This window comes from Leptidea sinapis, chromosome 46, assembly GCF_905404315.1.
Source record: "Leptidea sinapis chromosome 46, ilLepSina1.1, whole genome shotgun sequence".
NCBI lineage: Eukaryota > Metazoa > Arthropoda > Insecta > Lepidoptera > Pieridae > Leptidea > Leptidea sinapis.
This window is the reverse complement of record NC_066310.1, coordinates 4119438-4144701: the sequence shown is the minus strand read 5'-3', so window position 1 is coordinate 4144701 and position 25264 is coordinate 4119438. Positions and strand designations below refer to the sequence as shown.

The 25264-nt window shown below is 34.6% G+C and overlaps 1 protein-coding gene and 1 non-coding gene across 2 annotated transcripts in view; one reads left to right on the top strand and one right to left on the bottom strand.

The window, feature by feature from the left end:
• LOC126977994 (putative phosphatidate phosphatase) overlaps window positions 1-22580 on the bottom strand; it is a 120712-nt gene extending 98132 nt beyond the window's left edge. Inside the window, exon 1 of the mRNA XM_050826728.1 lies at window positions 22296-22580. Within this exon, the coding sequence (XP_050682685.1) occupies window positions 22296-22407 (112 nt within the window). The 5' untranslated portion in view covers window positions 22408-22580. The remainder of the gene's footprint in view (window positions 1-22295) is intronic.
• Trnas-aga (transfer RNA serine (anticodon AGA)) lies at window positions 17457-17529 on the top strand. Its single transcript has one exon. It is a non-coding gene; the product is annotated as a tRNA-Ser (tRNA).
• Window positions 22581-25264: the final 2684 nt, after the last annotated feature.

Genomic DNA, 25264 nt, shown 5'->3' with positions numbered 1-25264 from the left:
AAAGTCAAAGTCAAAGTTTTTATTTGCATAAACATGTTACATAAATATTATTAAGTACATGTTTGCCACATTTATGACGTGCAAATTCTAAATCATTAGTTACAATAATATAGATTTAACAAAAGATTAGAAGCAGTATTATATAGTATATAGTCAAGTTTTTAGTTGAAAATATTCGTCTAATGAATATAAGCAGTTTTTACTAAGGTATATTTTCAATTTAAATGAGAAATTCCTATTTGACGATACCTCTCTTATTATTTTTGGGATGTGAGTATAGATTTTTATGCACATACACAAACAGTTTCTCTGAAATAATGTATTTCTACAGCAAGGTACTTGTAGTTTGGTGGGACTTTCTTATCAGTTCTACTGTCTTTTTCGCCATTTCTATCAAAAAATTTAGTGATTTAATTGACAAAACAAATCAAAAAGGGTTCTCAGGGAAACTATTTCGTTATAGAACCTTAAAAGCAACTTTCATTGGAATTTTTTACTTAAAACGAGTTTTTGATGGCGCCTCATCTAAAACTAAACTTATCACACCATTGAAAACACTTTGAATGTTATTTTGTAGTCGTGACTCATCAGAAAACATTCGACCTTTCAAGATTGTACCATAAATAGCATTTTGTAACATAGGTCAGTGCAAGCCACTTTAACATAGAATATTGTGAGACATTGCAGAGTAAATACGATCACTGTTCATGTACGTTCAATTTATTTCCTTAAGTTTTCCACTTAAAAGTACCTAGTTCTTTTGTAAGTGATACTTTTTGGGCGCGATAAGGTAAAAAAAAAGTTTGATCCTTATCAGCAACAGAGTCATTTGGTTCAATAATACAGGCTGTATTTTTTTTTTGAAAAATCATTGGCGTTGATTTCCGTCAAAAGTTTAAGAAATTTAAAAAACAAGTTATTGGTTTCTTAGAGATCCCACAAACTGCAGACTTTTGATCGGCCGATAGTTTGGTTGGTTTCTTAATAAGTATGAAGATGTATGACAGTGCACATATTATAACGATTCGGTATTGGCCGACAAAAAGTTTGATGGGCTACACGATTGCCTTCAAACTGAACCGTCAGCAAACTATCGGCCGACTGTTGAATCAGTACAGCGCTCATCTAGGCGCGCATACCACCGATTGTTTAGTCGGCCAGACTCATCAATAGCCGATTTAAAACTGTCGGCCGATAGTTGTCTAGTGTGCGCACTCATCACAGACCCAACTTTAGTCGGGCCAGTGTGCGCACTTAACAGCCGAACTCAACCAAACTATCGGCCGATCGAAAGTCTGCAGTTTGCGGGGTCACTTATAAATCGAGGGCATGACTACTTCCATGACTTTCCTCTAAGTCTCCGACTTGGCCATTACCGCCCTTTTCAAAAAACCATCCTATATATTATTTCAGATTAAAACGACTTTCCGAAGAATATTCACGGAAAAACTACAAAATGCTTCGGGTTGGGATTATGACCATTAGAAATCCAAAGTGGAATATTTCGTGGATATAGATTTACTTACTTTTTAGATTCCATATAACCATTCCCTTTTTTTTTTGGATTAACTTCTGTAAACATTTTTTTCCTGATAAGAATAAGAATGAATTACTACATGGCAAACGAAGTCTTTAAGAAAGACAAGAATGACATTTATATCAATTTTATTAGCGTCAAAGGGTCATGCAACCCCTTTAGAAAATTGTTCAGTTTCATCATCATCATCAGCCGGAAGACGTCCACTGCTGGACAAAGGCCTCCCCCAAAGATCTCCACGACAATCGGTCCTGCGCTGCCCTCACCCAATGATCTTGACCAGATCGTCGGTCCATTCAGTTTGCATGAATTTAAATAGAAACTAATAAAATCTTACAAAATAAATCATTTTGACTTTAAATACAAGCAAATTTACTTAGCGTGTCAGGGTTCCTACAAATCCTCAAGGAACATGTTGTGCTTTCTGCGGAGGCGGCAAAGGCGTGTCAGTACCAACCCCAGCATTAATCACATCCAAGATATTCGTAGTGATACCACGCATTGTATTTACTTGACAATGGATACATTCGCGCAGGACTAAGATTTATGCAATCATTGTTACTTCAGATCGTTCTTATTGCTATCCAACCATAGAAATCTAAATAAGCAGGTACTAGAAGTGACTTATCGCCTCACACGTGACAATATCTAGCAACGGAAACTCTTCCATAACCAGTACAGAATAGAAATAGAAAAATATTTATTTATCTTATATCATTAAACGAGCAATTCTTGTATATATATGCCGCAGGGATATGATAAAAACAGTGATTCGGTCAAATCTCGGAGAATGTTAAAATAACAACACGGTTTAATCATTTCTCTAAACAAATCTAGTGATTTGATCGAATGCCAGAGTTGGTGCCGTGAAATGACAAAAAGTCTTTTGTTTGGTATTTAAAAGGATTATTTGGTAAGACTTAGACATAATTTGGTAATAACTTAGTATCGTGTCGCATGTGGAGGGGGGAAGGGGGAGGGAGGGAGATGTCCTCTGTCTGTTATGTAACCAAATAGAAGCCGCGGGGCCCATATTATTAAAAAAACAGTCTCTAGCTCAGATGGGACATTGGGTGATCCGGAAAGCAGAAGACCCCGGTTTGAATCCAGATTTCCTTTTATTTCTTTTTTACCGTGCGTCAATAAATTCTCTCATAGAAAATATGTCCATACAAAACAAATATTGGAAATAAAAATAATTGTGGGTCCAAAATCGAAATAAAAACAACCCTATCTCTCAAGTTGGATTAAATTGCACTCCATGAAGATTAAAACCCGCTATTAGTTTTGGAGTTCACTGGTAATAACTTCAGGACACTTTATTTATAATATCCGGACGACCGATTGCTCGGATTTTTAAGAATGTACAAAACTTGAACAAAAAAAACTAATAGAACATCTGGATTCGAACCGGAGTCTTCTGCTTTCCGGATCACCCATCTGAGCTATTATAGTCTTGTGTATAGCGGCGAAATTTACCTTTGTATTCTAATATTATTGTAGCTGTTTCTAATTAAAACACGGATAAAACTAATTTTTTTTTAAATTGAAACCTAACTAGATCGATTTATCGCCCCCGAAATATGTGTACTAAATTTTATGAAAATCATTGAAGCCGTTTCCGAGATTCAGATTTGTTTCAAGATATAAGATATATAAACATATATAAGTATACCAGCTGACCCAGCAATCGTTGTATTGCCGATATTAAAATCGCGATACAAAAGTAACTGTTGATCGTAGGTGAAAATTTGAAGTTGTATATATTTTTAATGCTGACTCATAATCAAACAAATTTAAAAAAATGTCAAAAAAATTAAAAAACAATCGTGTGGACCACGCTTAACATTGAGGGGGATGAAAAATAGATGTTGTCCGATTCTCAAACCTACCCAATATGCACTCAAAATTTCATGAGAATCGGTCAAGCCGTTTCGGAGGAGTTCAATGTTTAACACCATGACACGAGAATTTTATATATTAGAATACTATAGGCGACAGTCGCCCCGCAAGTAATAAGCACTCACAACACATCTATTACCTCCTAATTTACATATCTATGTATCCAACACAGATTTGAACCGCAATCGATACTTTTACTCGAAGCGGTTTTCTCATTACGTCGTAAATGACTGTAATTATGGTATCAATCGCGTCCTATCACATACCCAAATGTGAAAGTTTAAATTGGCCACGTTAAGTCTATCCCACAATAAAGAAATTGTAATTTTAGCTCAATATACGGCATCGCAATAATTTTATGGGTACCGTCGGTCTCAGTGCAATCATTATCAAGTTCCTGTACAACTTGATAGCATATATTATATATCTTTAATTGAAGTTATTAAGCTTAACAATTTGTTATATTTTTAAAGTGATAACCCTCACTTCTGGGATTAACTACACAAATAAAATATTGAAAACAAAATTTTTATTTAACATGAGAATTTTATATATTGAATTAATCGACAGCTTGGATAAATTAACCATAACTATAGTAATGTTTCATTTGGGCCTCAAAGATAATCAAAGTTGATTTGAAATATTATAAATAATCGTCTTTAGTGTTAATTCCACAAAGTTTCACAAAAAGACCTGTCTTCAGGAGTTGTTGACTCGCCAAACGCTAGATCGAGAGTGATCATTTTCTTATTTATAAAAATCTGCTCTGTTTTGACCATCCGACAACAGCTATAACATCTTCATTAGCAATAAATCTCCGCAAATGCCCAAATTCTATTAAAATTTTATGAACTTATACATGGTTTTATATATGAGAAATCAGCAGTGGAATTGTTTACAAGTACCACAAACTAAGAGCTATAATTGTTCGTGACCAACTACCGACATATAATTGCTGATCAATTTGTAATGTTGAATTCTCGAAGCCAATAAGCGGGCAATACGCGTGAAATTCTATTAACAGGGCTCAAATTGGCTGCTCCTACAAGCGAGGATCACAAAGAAGCATTAGGAGCAATTCTCATGCACTTACATGGTTCGGCCAACGATGTCGGACGAATTGTTCCTCGCAATTAGAGTACAGCGGATACAATAATTCCGTGACTTCCCCCATACATTAAGGGCAATCTACCGATGTGAATTACACCGGGAATGCAAAAGTCTTGTTAAAATTAAACGCATATTCTGCTATTTTCCTGCATAGAATAAACTAGTTGATTAAATGAAAGGAGAAAAATATAAGGCTCGGTAATTATTCAGATCTACTGGAAAAGTGAATTTTAAATTTAAATAGCTTTTAAATTGAAAAGCCAGTTAAAGGCCTTCCAAATAAAGGCTTCAAAATCTGTTGACAAAATTCAAACAACATTTTTTTGAGAACTGAAGCATTAATCTCAAGACTCAAATGCTGATTATCAGACGAAATCATCGCTCAAGTAATCCTGGAATTGTAGAGCCTGGTTACACAGGGGGCAAATGAAGGTGAGGATGAGCAACTTCGTCAGATATTATCGGATAAACCTTTAGGGATTTCTGGAGGTATCTCCGATTTTAGCTGGTATTGGGTTAGGTTAGGTTAGGTTAAGGCATTTCGATCACACCCTCCGGGATTGCGTCACGTGGGAAACGAGGCGTCAAGACCTGAGGTCAGTGATCGACCTTGTGATTGCCAGGACCTCTCGCTGCCTGGCATGGTCAACAGCATGCTGGGCAGCGAAGAGGCTTGGAAGGCGGCTTCTTCCTTCTGTGAGCACGTAATGCTACAGAAGGAGGAAGCCGAAAGAAACAGAGAGAGGGCGTCAGTTGCCCTTCAGAGGGAAGCAGGGCGTGGCAGAAGGGGAAGAGGGGTCCAAGAAGAGAGGTCTTTTTGGGTCTGGTGTTGAAGAAGGGGGTCCCTTCTTCAACACCAGACCCTAGCAGCCGGTAGAGGGCCACTGATGGCCTCTTCCCCGAGTTTCTCCGGTGAAATGCCCTGCAAAGATCCCGGAGAAACTCTCTGATTTCGAGGAGGTTTTAGTGGGTATCACCAAACTTGGCCAACTTCAATCTACGTAAAAGATGGTCTAAGTGGTTGAGTCCCACACTCCCTGTGCCACATAGTGCACAGGGGTAGTACGAAAATGTAGTTCCTCCTCGTTAAAAAAAAAGGTTGAGGCATTTAAGGTGTATTAACTCCGTAAAAAACTATGCATAGTTATGAAGATGGTGGAATAGACTTAGTCGCGGATTACGAATTGAGACTACTTCTCGAATGCGAATATTTGGATAGGCATACATATTGGTGTCCTGCTAAGTTGACCTAACCTATGCTATGCTGAATTGTTTTCAGTTCTTGAAGCTCTTGATTGATCATTTGTACTGGGGACGTTTATCAAGAATTGGACCAATACGATGACGACTAAATATTTTGTTTCTAACCGCCTTATTCATAATAGTCTGCTAACTTAAAGCATTGCTAATTCTCACTCTGTCTTCTTCTATTAACCTAAGTCAGAATGAGAAAAAACACTCCTAAGCGGCTGTTTAAGGTTAGCGGACCATTATGAATAAGGGGGTAAATCTCCAAATCCAAGTTTACGATTTACGAATTGATTTTTATATTGCGTAGAATTTCAGCATAGGGAAATTAAATTTTGTTATTCTCTCCAAAACTTTAGCTTATTTGGAAATAACCGTACAATCTATTTTTTTTTAATTTTAGAATCATCAAACAAACGTTTTTGACTAACTCAGTAATCTATCACAAACTTACGAAAGGAAAACGAAATTTTCATACTGATTACAGTACGACTTGAAACAACGGAACGAATCCAGTTAACATTATTACTTGCATCAAATTTTCAAATCATTTTAACAGCCTTTAAATCTTGTTAACTAGTACCAGTTACAGAATAGCCGAAAGAAATCGAGTTGCTCCCATCAATAAATACCTTAAGTTATGACGTACGTTGATTCAATGTTATGGATTCCTTATTAAGTACAACCAATGAAATCTACATTTAAATTGAGGGCACGTTGGTGGTCTCGTGCAGTTGAATAGAATCGATTATCAATAACTCGATTCAAATGTAAAAATCCCGATTAAGTATCGGCCGAGATTTACCGACCGCGACGGTTCTGTACCACAAAATACTATCAATTGTATGCGATGGTTTAAAATATTATCGTGTTTGAAATCATACCAGTGGGAGGCTCCGTTGCACGGGATGTCGGCTAGACTATGGGTATCCCACATCAGCGCCTTTTCTGCCGTGAAGCAGTAATGTGTAAGCAATATTATGTTACGATCGGAAGGGCGCCCTAGCTAGTCAATTACTGGGCAAATGCGACTTAACATCTTATGTCTCAAGGTGACGAGCGCAATTGTAGTGCCGCTCAGAATTTATAGGTTTCTCAAGAACCCTGAGCGGCACTGCATTGTAATGGGCAGTGCGTATCAATAACCATCAGCTGAACGTCCTGCTCGTCTCGTCCCTTAATGTCATAAAAAAAATATATATAATATAAAAATAAAAAAAATATAATAAAGAAACTAACTATACTAAAAAAACTAAATAGTAGCGTATAGACAAACTAAGTGTGCCAGAGAGGGAAAACGAATCTACTGTTAGTGTAACCAATTTTGATTGTCAAGTCGTAAACAGTCAGCCACGCTTGGCATTAGCTCCTAATTATTTTCAAAATTAAACTACTAGCTAACCTACCTATATACCTTAAAGAATATTATACATTCTTAGCCTGTGGTTTTTAATTGGCATGACTTGATATTTGTATGCGATCATACAAGAAGAAAATAAAGACTATTAAAAATAAATACTAAATGACTACTAAGTAAACTATAGTGAAAGTTATTAATTACGCAATGCAGTCACCGCATCGAACACTCGGATTATACGCTAATCGTGGGGCGCGGAAGTTGTTAGCGGGGAGGGGGACACACGAACCTGTCGGCGCTTGCGCTAAGTAAGGAAAGAGTCACGCAATTTGTTACAAAATTAAGTAGGTACTTAATTTTAAAACATAATTAAAACGAGAATCCTTGTACTCTCTTGAGAGTTAAGTATCTCACCAGTCATACTGTATATTGAAAACAGCAATTATTGGACATGTACATACTAGCTTCCATCTTCGACTTCGTTTACCAGATAAAGGTCATTTTTCTCTTTCACTCGCCTACACATAACGCTCTCTTATTTCATTTTTTTTTTTATTATACAGTCAACGTTGTTTGCTTTCACGGTACCCTAAAAAGTATCGATTACCTTGACATTTGAATTGTCCACCTCTGTGATAGTATTTCTCAAGTCATGTTTATATGAACGCTCGTATCACAATCTGTTTATGGCACATGCTTTTGGAATCGCCTGATCTTTACCTTGAGTTTAATCAATGTCATTTAGTTAGTTTATTGAGGAAACTTTTACGTTTTGTTTGTATATAATATGATAGCAGGTATTATTTGAATATCGTTAAGATATTCGAGATATACATATAAATACTAGCCGATCCCACCCCCTTCGCTGGGCGAATTTTCAAAGAAAGGAACGTTGGAATTCGTAAAATAAGTAGCCATAAACCATCTAGGTTAAATTTCGCATCGAATGGTGGTACTTTTATATCGACACGATCAGTGGTTTAGGCGTGAAAGAGCCTCAAACAAGGACCATTTTCATTATATATATAGAAAGACACGACAGACGCTGTTCTGTCAATAGAAATAAAATATGTTTGTAAGTATTCGGGAATAATCTAGTATCAATCCATTGGAAATGTCTACACAACCAAAGTTAGTGAGATAAAAATGAAACAAAAACGTATTTCTGAATTATTAATAAATTTATAAGGATTAATATCTTATTTATTTAAACAGCTTTTACATCAAAGTTATGTATTGTAATTGCCAAATTTCTAAAGTATTAAAATCGATATCGGATGTTTTCCTAAAGTGATAGACATATTATGCCATCGACCTTTCTGTATATCTATATAAGATACATACTTAATTCCACCATATATTATTTTGTTTAATCTCAAAGGGTGTAAGCAGCGTTTTCCTTCAAAGACGGCTTACTTCTTCCGACATCTCTTACAAATATCGTTGATGCATGCAAAATCTATTTAAAAACTTACATACTTAAACCTACCTCAAGAAACAAGCTATCCGTTGGTGACAACAGCATGAACATCAATGCAGTAGTTTTCGAGATTATCGCGAACAGACAGACAGACGCGATGTAGATTTTTTTTTCTTATATGAATCTAATTATGTACCTGATATATTTTTAGTACTTACAAATTAAATTTGTATATAGTTTATGTTTTTTCTGTGTAGTAGGCTAAACACTGAATGAACTGAAACGTTCGTACCGGTCAATAGAACCAGTGGCAAGAAGTTCATTGCTGATAATAGGCATTTAAAGCTTCAGCACTGCAGAAAATATTATTACAATCTAGGCAAATTTTGCAACAAAAAAACTCAGACGTTTGGAGTTACTGGTAAGTAAAACTACCACCATTCGATGCGAAATTCATCCGAGATGGTTTATGGCTACTTATTTTTTTATTGTTAAATTTATTTCCTTTTAAAATTCGCCATTCAGCGAAGCGGGCGGGAACGGCTAGTCTAGTAAACATAAACTATAAAAAAGGTTGTTCACACAACGGGAAGATGTTCTAGTATCCAGATACAAGCACCCACATACGAAAAACAGGATGGTGCATTAAAATACTAGTTGAACACCACTTTAAAATGATATTTCCCTATTGTACGGCTGATTACAATTCGTTAAAGCGGCTAGACTGTTGCGAATTCTCTTTTCACTTTATGACTTGAAATATTAAACTAACCGGAGGCGGCAATTACTATAGGTATTCCCATTTTATATCATTGTTAATTCGCGATTCAGAATTCGAAAATTTTGTATAACAACTATTTAAAGTCAAAGTCAAATAAAACTTTATTCAATTAGGCTTAAACTAAGCGCTTTTGAACCGTCACTACATTACTTTTTTTGACTTACTCGTGCAAGCCTTTTAGTTTTTCACATTTGAGTATTTTTGTTTCGTCACTTTGCATATATTGTAATTGAAACGATTTGTAAAACAATTAAAATGTACATCTTGACTAAAAAGAGTGGCAATGAGTTTCTTGCTACTTCTTCTCATTAGCTCAACCCTTTACGAAGTAGCGGTAAATTTAATAAGAAACAATATTTTTTTTTGACATTCATAAGTGTCATTTCCGTGACCTACATGAATAGAGTGTTTTTGAATTTGAATTTTAATTTTTCTTTTAATTTTAATATAAGAAACTCAACGGCCACTCTTTTCAATCAAATAGAGTATTTTACAATGGCTGTAATATAAATTAGTTTGTAAGATGCTGCATCCAATATAGGAGCCTTTAAATAATATAAACTATTTCATAAAAAAATATAAAAAAAATTACTGTATAAATATAAATTATCGTATAGTGGATGCATCATCTTTTAGAGTTTGAACTCAATGTTTGTGTAAGGATGCTTCGTGAACATGATGGTCGTGATTACTGTCACAATCAGTAATTGCATCCACCAATTTAATATTTACCAACCGAGTTTCTGCGATCCAAGAAGATACAAGGACAACATGACTGACCACAGAGGATATATTAACCATAACTCGAGGATTTTTTAGATTCAGACATACATTACTTCTATATATAAATCTCGTTTAAAGCTACTGCAAATTATATGATGATGATTTTTCAAGTAAGTGCAGAACTGTGTCGGATATTCAAAGTCAAAGTTAAATATGTATATTTAATCAAGTTTATATAAACACTTTTGAATCGTCAATTAATTTTATACACTACTGATAAGTTGATAAGATTTGGGAAGAAACTCAACAAATGTTATTTTAAATCATTCTTATAATATAATAAATATAGCTGTATTATCTTATAATTGATAACAATAATATTAACATAAGGTAAAGGTCAAAACAATTAAAAACTAAATAACAGTTTAAAGTTAACTTATAAAAAAGCCACATTAAAACAACAGTTAACGCCCACATACATACACAATTAGCACTCTGTTTAGATAGCAGTAAAACCATGCACGTATTTCTAACTTTATTGTACTATGTTTTGATATTAGGGAGGAAAAATGCATGCCGATCTTACTCTGTTAAGATACTAAAATAGTCTTAAATACTATATTTTACAGATCATTTACTAAGAAAATAGAAGACTATAAATCTCTGGTTGTAAAACGAAGAACGACCACGAATGAAAATTCAGAGAAGCAATAAACAGAGCTATTCTGTAACCACAAAATTGTGATGCAAACTTTCTAATAATAAAGGAAAATTACGACGTGAACAATGTACTGACAGATTGGTCGTGATATTGGCTCATTTAGGTTAGCTAAGATGAAACGTCAGCGGCTATTTTTTCATACAAATGTTATTGACTCTTTTCTCTTTGTTTAAGTATATTTTCTTAAGTACTAGAGTACCAGTGGGAGACTCCTTTGCACAGGATGCCGGCTAGATTATTTGTACCACAACGGTCCCTATTTGTGCCGTGAAGCAGTAATGTGTAAGCATTATTGTGTTTCGGTCTGAAGGGCGCCGTAGCTAGTGAAATTACTGGACAATCGTGACATTTTTTGTTAAGTCACATTTTTCTCCTTTTATTTGAGACTCTCTTATTTGTTTGAGACTCTCTTATTTATTTGTGACTTTCTTTTTCTTCCTACACAAAATCGATTTCATTTCAAACATCTTCCATTAAGTGCTCAAATAAGGTTAAATCAAACGATCAGTTTAAAAGGACACATACTGATACCAAAACGAAAACTAAGAATAATTAATATTCCGCTGTGGCATCGCTCATCCATTGCAAATTTAATGGCGGATGTACGCATTCCCCATTTAGTGGTTAAAAAATAAATCAGTAAGCAATAACATCCTCTGAGGTAATCGACTTGGTATAACCTTCACGTTTCCCTGTCTTCAGTGAGGAGGAAAATATTTATTTAACTCATAATTATTTTTCATTCTAAAGTGTTTTATTCTACTTATCAAATAGCTTATTTCTATTGACTTATTGACTATCGAACGCTTTATTGAAGTAGGCATTACTTTGCGGAAATCCATAATTATCCGAACGTTTTGAGTTTTCTTTAGGTCCTTTAGTCTCGTGCCAGATTTTGGCGAGTCAAGAGTCCTGAGGATGCCTCGTGTAGAGGGAAACACGTGTCGAATTGTTTAAAAGAAACATATTGGCAGAATTAACACTAAAAAAAACTCAAAATATTTGGATATCGAACGCTTGGCAAGTACCGAGTCTAAAATAGATGAAATTTAGAATAAGTTTAAGCTGTTGTTCGTTGTATAACTTATATGTTATGACGAAGTTCTAACTTACTTCTGGAAGTACTAAAGTACCTACTTGAAGTAAAAAAAATATTAAACCTACTGAGCATTATTCACGTTTTCATTTTAGGCTTTTAATAATGTAAGAAATCTATATTATATCATTATATTATGTGGCTAAATGTAAAATTTTATTGTATTTGAAATTAAATGAATTTTATTGTTTATTTTTTACTTTCAATTTAACTGCAGCGATACTTCATTGGTTTATTGTAGGTTTAATTTTATTTATAAAGTCAGCGTATTGAGAATTCATTTTAAGGTACTTAGTTAATATACTTCTTTTATTTACATTGTTGCCAACCCTAACGGTATCATTACGAATGCGAACCGAGGGCTAAGTAATATGTGACGAAAGCCTGGTTTGAATGTGCGGCCCCGCCCTTAGGACACACGAATTTAAAAGGACCTCGCTTTATGAGTATCGCGTGACTACCAAAAGTGTCAACACTATTTTAAAAATTTACGAAATCGTGTTGTTCTTTACCCATACAGGTACGCGGACAGATTTGCAATTTAAACCAGTTCTCCCATTGCAATATATATATTTTTATATATATATATATATATAATGAAAATGGTCTTTGTTTGAGGCTCAATCACGCTTACACCACTGATCGTATCGACATTAAACTACCACCATTCGATGCAAAGTTTATCCCAGATGGTTTATGGATTCCCTATTTTTCAAATTCCAACGTTTCATCATTAATTTATTTCTTTTGGACGTCTTCCAGCTGCTTATTATTTTGGCAAAGACTTTCCCCAAAAATTTCAATTCAATCTCTTGCAAATTGGGATCATGTGGTTTCTGCTACTGATGTTAGCTCGTCTATCCACTTTTTAAACTGTCTTCCTCTTTTCCGTGTCTGTTTCGAATCCCAATCAATTAATACATCAAAGTTTAGCCCCATTCGTCCCTTTCCCCTTATTGTATGCATTCCATTTCCATTTTCATTTCCTTACTTTAATTGTTTACTGGATCTTCTTTCCTTTTTCCGAGCTCTCACAAACTTTCTCATATACAAACAGCATTGCATGTGGGAGCGCTAAAACACAAGCACATTAAGGATGACACCAAAAGTACAGGCACTTAATGAAATGCACCACATTAGGCCCCGGCAGTCGGCCAGATGTATCGCGTAATGTAAGTGCACGGATATCGCCGATAGCAGATATTGACAGCGGAGTGTGAGACACGTGGGAACGCCTGTGTTCGCCAATGATCATAAAGATAAGCTGATTCGCAGCAGTTGAACATCGTATCTCATATACTGCTGGCTTAGAGTATTTAACAAAAGGAGACGCCATGCTCGTGAACTTAACGTTTGCGTTGAAAGTACCTACTCACCCCGTTGAGAAAAATTCAAGACTCACCGACATGCATATATCATCATTTCATACCAATGTTTTTAATTTTTGACAGTATAAATAGTTTGAACATTAACGTAGTGCATTTTTGAATATTTTGGAATGTTTAGGGAATAATTTCGCACGAATTGCTTTATGTATTAGTATAAAAGTACTTGTAGTTAAATACAATATTCATTTATTGCACATTTGCACTTTTATATATACATATATATTATCAACTGAAGTTAAAGTTTATCGACAATCTAATTTGAACCCTATAACCTTTTACCGAAAGTTCATTTTCCATAAATTCAACGACTGTCTTACGAATTTTCGATCAGGGTCACGTGTCCTGACGCGAGTTTAACATTATATACCCATCCCAAGAAAAGTGCTCAACTCCGCTAAACTTTGGTTCTCCTACGTATCTCCTCATTTCTGATTCGATCTCGCAGGGAAACTCCGAGCATAGCATTCTCCATTGCCTTCTGAGCGACCATGAGCTGTCTCATCAGGCCCATAGTTAGCGACAAGGTCTGCGTACCGTTTGTCATCACTGGCACCACACACTGGTTAAAAACCTTCGTCTTGAGACACTGTGGTATTTAGGACGAGACTAGACCGACAGTTTTTGGAACGAAGTTCCATATCCCGCGTTGCGAAAGGGGGCTAGACGGAAATTAAGACCAAAAGTTGTAAAGACAGTTTTTATTATTTATATATAAATAATTGACAAGTAACAATTATTGACATTTAACACATTTGTGACAAATTACACTGATTGATTATTTTATTTATTTAGACAATGGTATCAAGGCCAAACCAAACCAAAATACAATAAACGAATATTTAAATCATATTTAAATAGGTTTATAACTGCAAAATTACATTGACATAAAAGGAAAACATGTACATTATGTATATATTTTTGATGTTATTGAAGATAAATTTCTTTGACTATAACGTTGCGCGCTCACGACATCTAAAAATAAAAGTTTTCAGAAATTATCTGACGTTTGCGACTTTAATTTTTTTTTTTTTGGTTTCTTCGTCCATTATAAGGACAGGCAAAAGGTTTAAGCCAGTACAGCAATATTCAATAATTTATTTCACGATTTTTACAATATTGTTCTTTCTACAAACGTAGAATAACACGACGAATAAATAATTTTAAGGATTTGTTTTGTGTACGCCAAATAAGTATAACTTCTTGCGTGCATACATGGAAGGACATACGGTGGAATTCAGTGGAAACTGCCCATTTTTTTTAGTAAATCAGAAAAATTATTATTTTTATAGTAATGAACTTCGTTCTTATCCGGTGTCCCCCACCACACCGTTTTTTCTTCTATTTTTATAACCAAAAGCAGAAAGCTATGTTGGCTCCGGATTCCATGCTCCAAAAGACTTATTTAATTCAAAGTCATTTAGAGAAAACGCAACGCCCTTAAATGTCTGAAGACACACGTTGTTACCATAAAGATAAGCGAGGCATTAAGAGATCCACTTAAGGATTGAGTACTCCTTTGATGGCGAAATTTCTGTCTCATTAAGATTAAAAGTAAATTTACCTGGCGAGCGGTTCCATTGATGGAAAATATGGTAGTTCTCATACTTTGAATATACTAGAGTACAGACAATCTGCCATTCAGTGATAATGCATGTCAAACTATGATTTGTCAATGTGTGTGTTAGCTACCAATGGGAAGCTCCTTTGCACAGGAAGCCGGCTAGATTATGGGTACCACAACGGCGCGTGTTTCTGCCGTGGAGCAGTACTGTGTTTCGGTCTGAAGGGCGCCGTAGCTAGTGAAATAACAGGGCAAATGAGACTTAACATCTTTTGTCTCAAGGTGACGCAGTTGTTGTGCCGCTCAGAAGTTTTGAATCTTTCAAGAATCAGCGGCACTGCATTGTAATGGGCAGGGCGCATCAATAACCATCAGCTGAACGTCCTGTTCGTCTCGTCCCCTATTTTCATAAAAAAAATAGCTATTGGTTCCTGGCTGACTGTTTATGACATCTCAATCAAAATCGGTTACAGGTACAATAAATTCGCTTACCTTTTCTAATTTGCTGTATCTCCGTTAGAGATGTATTTCTATTTCGCACGATTTGTTTGTCAATACGATAGTATATTGTCTATTAAGATATTAAGCCTATTATTTTCACTATAAGCGATTTTCGGATCGAGTGTGAATGCTTTTCGGCGCCATCTTATATAACGGACCTCCGCCAAGTACAGAATGTCTGATATACCTACTTAAAAATTAAAAATGTAATTTAATTATTGACACCCAACACTTTACCTTGTAATTTTAATACACAAGTTTAAGCCACTTTTAAATCCTTTTAACGTCGACCAAATGGAAGGCCGTATAAAAATGAGACTGCGACCTGTCACTTTTTAAGTCCGCAGGCCGAGTGCCTCCTTAACGGATACAGGTAATCTGACAGGTCTGTCGGATGTTTTGACAGCGCGGCAATTACCTGTCACTCGAGTGGCGGGAGACTCGGGCGTCTAGTGCTCACATCCTGCGTTCATTGCACTCGATTGGGCCGTGAGTCTCAATTGCTAAACATTTTGATGGGCTCGATCAAATTGTTAGGACTCTTAGTGTGATTACTGTGTGGTTGAAAACATGGGCTAAATTTGAACAATAAATGAAATGCACAAAATTAGAGTTGTGACTTACTGTATACTAGCGTGATAGACATAGAACGCATGGAGAGAAAATATCTCTTATTAGCTTAAACACATGATGGGACTTGGTTCGGTAGGACCATATGTTCCGCTACCGTCCCGGGCTAAGACCCGGTTGATGGTATGATGGTATGTCACATCATTGTGCATCGCACAAAATTATTATTATTACCGTCCGGATCGTACTAAGTACTACCGGACCGATTGGTGCGAGGCGCCCATCGGATCGTTCGATGGTCCGGCCGTACGAAATCTGACCTTGTGTTTTGCTATCGTCACTGTAACCGATTTTGATTCACAAGTCGTACACAGTCAGCTACATTTGTCATCAGATCCTAAGTGTTTTGAATATTAAACCACTTTTGCTGACGCACCCATTGACAAATCAAAGTTGGTCACGATAAACATTATCGGGTTGTCAGATCGTCTGTACGCTACCCACTTATTAATCTAAGACGCTAGTGTGATCCTTGCAAATCTTTCTGTTCGAATCAATGTTTCAGTTATACAGAATGGTTTCACCTTCGCACGACACGCCACAAGTTACGATATCTTCCCCCCCATCTGGATGTGTGGTAGTCCTCCACAGTGCGGTTTTCAAGGAGCTTTCTTCCTCGTACCACGAAGCTGTGGAATGAGCTTCCTTGTGCGGTGTTTCCGGGACGATACGACATGGGTACCTTCAAGAAAAGCGCGTACATCTTCCTTAAAGGCCGGCAACGCTCTTGTGATTCGTCTGGTGTTACAGGAGAGTGTGGGCGGCGGTGATCACTTAACACCAGGTGACCCGTACGCTCGTTTGTCCTCCTATTCCATAAAAAAAAAATGGTTTTTTGAGAACGGCGGTGATGGCATAGTTCCGACTTTGCCATCACCGCCATCACTACGAGACTTAGAGAAAAGTCGTGAAAGGAGTCATGCACACAAATTATAAGAAACTATCAACTGTATATTTAGTTTTTTAAAATTTCTTGAACTTTTGACGGAAATCGACCCGTATGATTTTTCAAAAAAAAAACATCCTGTATTAAGTAAGGTTTAATCTCAATAAAATCTTTAAGTAGGGATAACAGAGAGAGTTGTCATACTGAAACATGCAAGGCAAGCCTGTCAGTCATTAAGTTGGCATAGCGACATCCCATTCTGCAATGACGCACGCCAAGATATTAGTAGGATCATTGTATAGGTACTAGGAGATTGGTAAAACCAAGTAAAAGTGAATGTGCTGCAACGCCATTTACTTGGTGAATTATGACAAAGTGGTTGGCATTGACATATGATCGAATGAGCGACATATTTATGAAATAGAAAGAATAGGGCATTCTTTGATCGTGAATAACAGAATGGTTGTAAGCGTGGGAGAAGCGCTGTGAAAACCGCTTCGTGAATATTAACATCCGTATGATAACTATGTCATATATCAACCACAATCTGAGAGTTGAACTAGACATACAAAGATTTACGGTTGATGCGCTACTCGGACGGTTGGCTCAGTTGGTCAGAGCGCTCGGACAGAACCCCAGCGGTGCGGGTTCGAGTCCCGCACCGTCCATGAATTTTGGTACCAATAAATTTAAGTAAATATCACACAAAATTAAATTAACTAAAGTTTATTGAATTGGGCGTTACTTTGCTGAAATCCATAATCATACAAATTTTTATGCGTTGTCTTATGTCTTAATTCCGCAAACGACTCGCGTTCCCGCCAGAGTTCGACGAGTCAACATCTCGTGAGGATGCCTCGGATACATATAGCCGAAACGCGTGTAGAATCGGTTAAAGAAAAAAACTAATAAACATTTGGTTTGGTGTCAAAGTGACGAACTCAATCGCGATGCCGCTCAAATTTAAGGATTTTTCAACAATCCTGAGCGGTAACTACTACATTGTAATGGGCAGGGCGCTAAGAAGAATACTGTTCAAGGGAAGTGATACGACGTAAAACTAAATATAAATAAAATAAATTAATATTTATTTTAGGTATCTATATCTGATACTATCGATAGCGAAAGGAAAACCTTCAGAAAAGGCGAAATCAAATTGCTGTCTAATAAATGTTATCTTGCGATGCTATCTAAAATTAAAGGTTTATTTTGTGACTAAGTGAAAATACGATAAGATCGATAATTATCATAGCGATACCATTTCATGAGAAACCGTAATCCATTTAATACGCGTGAAATTACTAGAAAACTGATCAACTATCAATATGTCAGTTATATGTTAGGAAAATACTCTTAAGTTCCATATATACACAAATCACTTTTAAGACAAAATCACATAAACATGGTACGGAAACAAACATAAACTACAATTAACTATTAAGCTAGGACAAATTATGGTACGAAAACTATACAGTTTGAGGGAGCGCTACTATATAATGACTTGCCGAAAGATATATTTGAACTAAAGCTAGGACAAATTATGGTACGAAAACTATACAGTTTGAGGGAGCGCTACTATATAATGACTTGCCGAAAGATATATTTGAACTAAAGCTAGAACAAATTATGGTACGAAAACTATGCAGTTTGAGGGAGCGCTACTATATAATGACTTGCCGAAAGATATATTTGAACTAAACCTAGGACAAATTATGGTACGAAAACTATACAGTTTGAGGGAGCGCCACTATATAATGACTTGCCGAAAGATATATTTCAACTAAAGCTAGGACAAATTATGGTACGAAAACTATACAGTTTGAGGGAGCGCTACTATATAATGACTTGCCGAAAGAGGTTCTAGTAGAAAAATCAAGGGAAATAGACCACGCAGACCACTAACGCAGTGGAACGACCAAATAAATAGAGACGACAGTGGACCCCTGGTAATTCGGCCCCTGTCTAATCCGGCTGCGACATGGTCTATGGGCTGAAGAGAATGGTGCATCCTAAAACAAACTTCTATTTTGAGAAGACTGAGGGACAAAGCTATAATCTCGCGTTTCAACAACGTTAAAGAAAAAAAAAGTTATGTATTTTTAAATTGATTGATTCATAATTTTTGATTATTTTAGTATGTCTGTACACAATTATTTTCTAACGTTTATTATTGCATATTTTTTGTAACTTCTAGAGCATTAATGACATGACATTTATTTATACAGGTGTCCCAAAGTCATGGGACATGAAGGGAAAGTACCTTAAATATAGTAGATAGGGTATTTTACTGAAAGAAGACTTTATGTTATTTTTAAAAGTTAGTAATTCTGCATTCAAAGATTTTCAAAAAATTACTTGCCTCGTCTGGGACTCGAACCGACTTAAATGTAAATAAAAACACCCCTACTTTTATGATGCCAATCGAAAGAAAGGCTAAAATCTAATAACTCTTCTTAAGTAACATAGTATCTTAAAAGAAAGGAGCAACGTAAAATGTTTGAGACAAATTTCAAGAAAATTATTTATTGCCGACGACCTATGCCTATTCCATAGATAGCATTGATTATTCGTTAATAAGTACCCACTTCATAGTTAAAATACTTCATAGCATAGTTTTTTTTAGTTTAAAAGCGATACGAGAATGTGGGCGAGTTACAAACACAATTGTGCCATATCATATCGAGTATTCACCATAAAATGATAAGAAAATCAAAAGGCAGCGGACTCATTAAAAGATTGGCGATTTGCGTAAGACAGGAGGGATCACATTTTGAGCATTTAATTAATTAATTTACAGAAAAATACCCACTTAATTGACTACTTTCTCATATCTACATATCATAAAAGTAGGGGTGTTTTTTTTACATTTCAGTCGGTTCGATTCCCAGAAAATCTTTGAATGCAGAATTACTAACTTTAAAAAATAACAAAAATTGGGACACCCTGTATATATATAAGAGATATAGTCACTCATAAAGAGAATCAGAAATATTATTATTATTAAAGAACTTTTATATTATGTTACTTGCTGCTACGGAAACGGGGCAAGTCCGACTCGCACTTGGCCGCTTTTTATATTAATAAAGAGAGATTCAAATAATTTTATTTTATTATTACTATTTAGTAACTCACAAGTGCTAACCCCAAGCGTCCTACTAAACCCCCTACACACCACCTCCTACTCGTGTCATCTATTAATCGCGAACATGTTCTACTTATACGGAGTTCTATATATAAGGAGTTTTTATTTAATTTTATTTAGGAACAGGTGGCCAAAAAAAAAGCGTTCAGTTCACTTGAACCTAAGTTATCACCGTAGCCGTGGAAAACCAAAGAATTACCTGACTGTTGAAAGCTTTTTTAGTTATAGCATTTTTAGAGTAACCTTATTGTCCTGGAAAAATTGTGAATTTAATTCAAAAACTGATAAATAACCCAAAGTGAAGCTGAAACGTAAAATTACACTTCACAGCCCTTACAGTTACTTACTTATTGCCCTGTCGGTATCTCTTAATTAAATCTACCCACATAACGGAATATACACATGCAACGTTCCCAGTGGGAATTATACCATGGAATCCTAATTAAATCTCATCCTCACATTTTAAATCACACAAAGTCCCTTCCAAAAACCTTGTACTCATATCCTAAATACACTTGTGTCAAACATTCAATTCCCAGTATTACCATCAATGTCAATACACTCCACTGAATCAATGCACCCACTGTGTACTGGGCAACATGCGCTAACAGACCTTTCACACTACACATTAGTTACAAATTACTGTTTAGTTTATCATTATTATTGTAGTTTATTACTATTGTACAGGCGTCTAATGCAAATACTGTTTAAATGTATAATTACTAAGGTTTGTTATATGTTTGTTTCTTGCTACTTTCTTCTCAGGTCAATGGTTTATATTTTCGAATATTTGCTAGATTCTGAGACTCAATTAATAATAAATGAAATAATAATTATACACCTATAAAATATGATATGGTGAAATATGAACTAGTATTATAAATAAGAAATATTTGTTAAACTTTGATAATAAGCCTAAGTAAATGTATACACTTTTATAATAAAGTCCCAGCCACTGTTCAGGGTTTATCTATAAATAAATTTAAATGTTTTGTAAAAAATTGGCTTTGTCGTAAATCCTATTACTCCACAACTGAATATCTAAGTGATCGGACAGCCTGGGACTAGATTTTGATTATTTTATAGCAATAGAAATTACTGTACAATATCATATATTTTTATTGAAAAGAGCTCAAAAAAATAATGCTGGGAGAGTTTCTTATGCCGCTTCTTCTCTCTCAGAGCACCATTTGTTTCCGAAGCGGCAGTAGTATCTAGTATATTAGAAATGACATCAAAAAGAATTCTAAAGGAATCAATTATGAGAAAATAAATGCCTTTTATAAGTGTCCTATGAGAATAAATATTACAAATAAGTTATTTTAAGTATTTGTTGAAGTAAATAAAATAGGTTTAAGTGTTAGTTATTTAGATAGTTAGATAAAATTGAAAGTATATCTTTGGAGTTTTACTTGTCTAGAACGGCTTTACTCACTGTTTGTCGGAGTTGGTACCAACTAGTGTCAGACCATTCGGAGGTCCTTCTTCAGGGTGAGTGAGTTCACAGTGATGTCCTGTCTCAAGTTTGAGAGTTTTGAGAAAAGCCGTTTTAAACAATAAAAGTTCCTAATCTCTCTTGAAACTTTTTATAATTTAATGTGACTCTGGAGATTTCGTCACCAACACTTTCGCAGCTAAGCAATATTTGTGATAATGCATGAAACATTAATCATAAAATTTTGGTACATATTGAATTTGCAAATATTGCATAAGTTTATCTTATATCCAGGGGGTTTGAATAAATACTTACCTAATTAATTAGTCTAAAAGTGATTTGTGTAATGTATAATCAATTACTTTTTATTAATAATTAGGTTACTAAAACTAATTCCACGGTAGTTTAATACAAATCATTTCAAACATAATAATTAAATACTGTCTTTTTATTTTGAAAGAATATTCTATTGATAAAAAAATATATAACATATTGCATACTTTACATACTTTCACATTTAATATATTATTTTATAGTTAATAAAAAATTACTTAATAAAATAATTATGATTTTTAATTTGGATTAATTATGGTTAATTGATATATGAGTAATATTAGTGATACTCAATTCAATTTAAAATATTATATCATATTGTGTTTACAAGTTTTTTATACACAAAATAATATGACTTACCATTATTAAAAACTGTTACAACTACATAACATATGATTTAACAAAAAAGGTAGTGCTGAAATACACAATATTTTATTTATTTAAAAAATACATGAAGACAAGTTATTTTTCATAACTTAACTCGAGTATTAAAGCAATTATTCAAATATTTTAAATAAACATACCAATTAGAAGAATCGTAAAATCCATCAGAACTTTTCGCAGCAAAAACTTTGAGTCGCGGTCCAAGGTAATTGAATGTGTACGAGAATTTGCTTTTCTTTCGTTTCTCTCCATTGTTATAATTTATAAAGTTTTTTCATTCAACTAATAAAATATTTTTCATCTACAAATCTATTTTACACCACTATAACCTTTCGAAACGTCAAAGAAACTGCCGGTCGGTCGTCGTATTTATAAAACGTCAACTTCATAACAAAACAAATACACGTCAAACCCAACGCGCATGCGCGCTTTGACTGCGGACTGCTAAATGAAAAAGTCATATTCAGCCATGGATCTTTGAGTTGAATAGATAGGTACGCTATGTACGGCGTATATGCTGTATAGAATGTTTAACTATACTTAAATAACTATATTAATCCTATTTACTACAGTCATTGATGTACAATAAACAACAATACAATAATTAATGTTGCCAAGTGCCAACACATTACTTATTACAAAAGCCATAACGTAAACTGTAATGTTCGTCTGTGTTTTCGTCAAGGAAATTCTGTCGCTTGTTAAAAAAAGCTGAGTCCCACGTACATTAATAAGTTTATACTTTACTAATTTCAAAGATTGAGTTACTCTTGAGTTGTTGTCACAAAAACAGTCACGGCTGACTAACTTTAATGCTCAGCTATCTTAATACCCAGTGGTGATTGGTTGTGACAAAGGCTCTGAGGGTGCCTTAATCCTGTTTTTTTTTAACAAAACATCTACCGCCATTCAATCGGTAGCTTTATGACAGCACCTGTGATGAATTTAACAAAGGAAGTCTGAGCGCGGTGTCTCTACAAAAGAGGTGTTACAATGCTAAATAAAAAATCAAAATCGATCCCGAGTGTTATTGTAAGTATCTGTGGAAGGTTATGGGACATTAAAATATTTTTAAAGCTAAGAAATACCGAAAGTGGTAAGAAGGATATAGAAGAGAAGAGGTACATTTGTCTGTTTTTACTAGTTTTTCCCGACGTTAACTATAGGGCGTTATTATAATATAATAGGACCTTGCCAATAACCAAAATAAATTCTATAACTGGATTTTCGTTCCGCAACTTTTAGAGTCCATATGAAACATAATTCTTTGTGCCAAAGTCCAAGGCGCGCGCTAATATCTACACGGACAGATCCCGCGCTACAAAATTATTAGGTATCCGAAAGTGTGGTGTGTATTTTAAGATATTTTGAAAAGGGAACAATGGGAGCACCTAAGTAGCTCACCAAAAAATAATTTTTACACCCTTATATATCAAAAACGGTGGTACTTAGGTACGAAATAAAATAAATTAACTCCATATGGAGTTAATGAATTATATAAATGCAACCCACTCCATACAGAGGTCCATAAAGTAAAACGTTTTAAGTTCCAAAATAAATTTATACACACATCAGAATAATAGTAGGTACGTTTTGTTCAAAGAGTATAATAATAATAATATACATATATGGTTTTGTTTACATTACTTTTGCATGCGAACCTCAGATTAATAAATTATCCTTTTTAGTTAAATTTACTAAGAGGCATAATTTTACTTTTGCTAATCTGTGTTGTCAACATGGACTAATGCTTACCAAATATTGTTTTACTGAAACACATTATTACCAAATATCACAGTTCTAATTTGTTTTAGTGTAATTAAATTATCCAACCTAAATCCAAAATATATTATGACTGTTAGAATAATATACAATCATTTCTCTTTATTTTTTACGTCGCAACCAGTTAACTGAATCAGCGATATACTACATTTTTTTTTGGATTTTATGGCCTGGTCGATATACTACAGGATTCCAGCCAGTGAGAACATAAAGTGTAAAACTTTCGATGTCGACTGGGAGAGTTTCGATAAGTTTAAGCAACAGTTTTTCATTGAATGGTGAATTTTAAAGTCATGACACCAATCAACAGTGATGATTGGTTTATGGGTATAATTTGTGCGATGGACAATGCTATCTCCTAACGAATATGGTCCGCTAACAGACCACGTGCGATGATTTGGCCGTACCAAATCCGATCATGTGTTTGGTCTATAAGAGTCGCTTGGGCTTTTGTATGTATCTCTCCTGCATTCCTGAAACAGTATGTACGTTGACAAACATTGATTGCTGGCAAAAACATGCTACTATAACATACTCTGATACTAAAGTATTTAATTTTAATTATACTTTTGATTTTTTCCTACCAGTGATTCGTTTTATTGTCTACCTTAGTCATTATATTTTGTTGCAGTAAATGAGAATGATATATTTATTTATCTACTTTATCATATTTTAATTAAATTCATAAAGCAATAAATAAGTAATTTATGTTTGGGGTAAGCAATATTATATTTGAAATAAAAATAAAATATATTTAATAAAAATAAAAAACTACCGATCGACGTTAGTTTTTTTGACTTAGCAAAGATTGCTAAAATGAAAGTCATAAAATGAAATATTGGTACCATCTAGGCAATATAAAATATTTGGTCTGAAAGAAATTTAACGGGGTTTACATATTTTTATGGCGTGCAATAAATGAAAATTAGCTTAAGGCGCTATAGTCCTAAAAGTAACATTTTTAAAAATCTACTTAAAATACTTCTACAAATACTACGGTTCCAATTTTTTGACATGTTGATCTTCATTTCTTTATCTAAATTATCGCTGTTTCGAAAACACGATTACGAAAATCTCGATAGATTTTTTTTTTTTTAAATAGCCTTTTTTATTTGAATTGTTTATATTATCATAAAACTATGATAGCTATAAACACAAAACTTATTTTATTCGATAGTTTATTAGTATTTATAAGTTTTCATTGTGGGATTTATCAATACGCTTTGTGAATTATTTTATATTAATTTTTTTCGTAATAAACCAAACGCGACGCCTTGGTTGCATGCTCGCTCAAGCCAGCAGAACGCCCGTGACCACTGTCAAGGAA